The sequence below is a fragment of the Lepidochelys kempii genome, chromosome 1, assembly GCF_965140285.1.
Source record: "Lepidochelys kempii isolate rLepKem1 chromosome 1, rLepKem1.hap1, whole genome shotgun sequence".
Classification (NCBI taxonomy): domain Eukaryota; kingdom Metazoa; phylum Chordata; order Testudines; family Cheloniidae; genus Lepidochelys; species Lepidochelys kempii.
The window spans coordinates 164,891,610-164,894,453 of record NC_136380.1 but is presented as its reverse complement, the minus strand read 5'-3'; the positions used below and the strand labels follow the sequence as shown (position 1 = coordinate 164,894,453).

Here is a 2,844-nt window from a genome sequence, read left to right as displayed (position 1 = left end):
TTTACTTTATGTAATGACCCATCCACTCCCAGTCTCTATTCAAGCCTAAGTTAATTGTATCCAGTTTGCAAATTAATTCCAATTCACCAGTCTCTCGTTGGAGTCTGTTTTTGAAGGTTTTTGTTGAAGAATTGCCACTTTTAGGTCTGTAATCGAGTGACCAAAGAGATTGAAGTGTTCTCCAACTGTTTTTTAAATGTTATAATTCTTGACGTCTGATTTGTGTCCATTTATTTTTTTACGTAGAGACTGTCCGGTTTGACCAATGTACATGGCAGAGGGGCATTGCTGGCACATATCACATTGGTAGATGTGCAAGTGAACGAGCCTCTGATAGTGTGGCTGATGTGATTAGGCCCTATGAATGTTTCCCCTGAATAGATACATGCGCACAGTTGGCAACGGGCTTTGTTGCAAGGATAGGTTCCGGGGTTAGTGGTTCTGTTGTGTGGTGTGTGGTTGCTGGTGAGCATTTGCTTCAGGTTGGGGGGCTGTCTGTAAGCAAGGACTGGCCTGTCTCCCAAGATCTGTGAGAGTGATGGGTCATCCTTCTGGGTAGGTTGTAGATCCTTGATGATGCGCTGGAGAGGTTTTAGTTGGGGGCTGAAGGTGATGGCTAGTGGTGTTCTGTTCTTTTCTTTGTTGGGCCTGTCCTGTAGTAGGTGACTTCTGGGTACTCTTCTGGCTCTGTCAATCTGTTTCTTCACTTCAGCAGGCGGGTACTGTAGTTGTAAGAATGCTTGATAGAGATCTTGTAGGTGTTTGTCTCTGTCTGAGGGGTTGGAGCAAATGCGGTTGTATCGTAGAGCTTGGCTGTAGACAATGGATCGTGTGGTGTGGTCTGGATGAAAGCTGGAGGTATGTAGGTAGGAATAGCGGTCAGTAGGTTTCCGGTATAGGGTGGTGTTTATGTGACCATCGAAGCCCTTGAGGAATTTGGGGGGGAGGGATAGCTCAGTGGTTTGAGCATTGGCCTGCTAAACCCAGGGTTGTGAGTTCAATCCTTGAGGGGGCCATTTAGGGATCTGGGGCAAAAATTGGGGATTGGGCCTGCTTCAAGCAGGGGGTTGGACTAGATGACCTCCTGAGGTCCCTTCCAACCCTAACCTTCTATGATTCTATGAATTCCACCATGATTTCAACAATTTCCATCCCACCATCAACCTCAGCCTGGACCAGTCCACACAAGAGATCCACTTCCTGGACACTATGGTGCTAATAAGCGATGGTTACATAAACATATGGAATAGGGGCTTCCCACACAAGTGTATATAGGATGCCTCATAAAGGGGTGTGATTAGGAAGCTCATGTTTGTGTATTTGTGTTTGAGCACATGGGGATCTCAAATACCTGTGTGTTTGCATGGGGGTTCTAAAGGTGTGTGTTGAGAAGTATCAGGCATTGGTGTTTGAGCATGGTGGTGGGGGGTCTCAATTAAGATTGTGTTAATGTAGATGAACAACCTCACAAAGCTGAATGCATATATGTGGGATGGACTTCAGGAATGGGTGAGTGCTTCTCTCTGGATCACAGGGCAAATTGTGCATGTGTCTGGCACGGGTAGCTGTGTGTGTAAGGGTCTCTTTTTTGGGGGGCACAGGGATGTGTATTGATGTTTTTGGAATACTGGCATGTGTGTGTTGCAATGGTCTCACTGACAGAGTGTATCACTGCCCTGATGTGTATAGTGGGAGGGGAGTGTGACAGATATAGCAATTTCCTTGCAATATCCTTGGAAAATCTTAGTGTATTAAATGCAAAGTTTATGTATTGTTGTAGGCTGGGATTGTTACCTCTAGCTGGGGAGATGTGATGTGAGGGCTGGGAGTTCAAAGGACTATACTGTACTGAAATTGTGCCAGACAAGAATGGATTTTTGGGGACATTAGGTGTGCAATGGATTTCCAGGAAAATACCAAAGGAGAGGTTAAGGCAAATTCCCCACCTCTGGTTATGGAAAAACCCAGCCTTTTGAAGCTCTGCTCTGAGAAGGTAATTGTCTGCTGATTACCTATTCCTGGAGGTTGGAGGACAAAAGATCTGTATAAAGAAACAGGCTGATCTGCCCAGTTTGGGTTCTGGTTCTGAATCTGAGAGAGCTAAACACTTGTAAACATAGGGAAAACCCAGTTATGGGTTCATGGCTTTTAAAATGCTCAGTGGTAAATTACAACTATAGGCAATTACGCTGTTCATGCCGTTTGGAGAGAAAGCAACCTGCAGACGCTGTCCTGTTTAAGCCATCCGGCTTGTAGGGAACTGTGTAGTCTAGAAAAACCGTGGTCAGGAGGTGGAGGGATGCGGGTCTCAATCCAAGGCAGGTGATGGCTGAGGAGCCAGGAGCCTCGAGTGGATGTGCTTGGTGGGCCGCGGAGGGGGGAATACAGATCAGATGCCTTGGACTGTGTCAGGGCTCTCTGGCACTGAAGTGTTTTCCCTAACCAGGAGCACGGGGTGTGTGCGCGTAGGGGCCAGGAACACTGAGCGATGTGTGGGTGTGGACCCCCGGCAGCCCCTCTCAGTGGGGCAGGGAGTCACTGGCCGCAGTGGGTGTATGTCTGCGGGCCCCTCTGAGGCTGGCGGCCTGGGCGGGGCGGTGCCCCTGGCACAGGGGTGTGTCCGTGCCGATGTTTCTGGAACATCCTGCCTGCTGCCCCCGCCGTCCGGAGAGACCTGTGAGGCCGCGCGCCACTGACGGGAGAGGAGGGGGGCGGGGCAGAGTATGCGTGTGTCAGGTGCTGGCTCGGTTGCCCCGTGCGCTCCCCGAGCGGAGGAGGAGGAGGAGGAGGAGGCGGGGGTGTGTGTGTATCTGTCTGTGCCTGCTGGGGGGGGGGCGGACACAG

The 2,844-nt window shown here is 49.8% G+C and overlaps 1 protein-coding gene across 1 annotated transcript in view; it reads left to right on the top strand.

Annotated features, from left to right (window-relative positions):
* Positions 1-1,492: 1,492 nt before the first annotated feature.
* The window catches only part of MRPS6 (mitochondrial ribosomal protein S6), a 74,478-nt gene continuing 73,126 nt past the window's right edge, over positions 1,493-2,844 (top strand). Inside the window, exon 1 of the mRNA XM_073361512.2 lies at positions 1,493-1,509. Coding sequence (XP_073217613.2) covers positions 1,493-1,509 — 17 coding nt within the window. The remainder of the gene's footprint in view (positions 1,510-2,844) is intronic.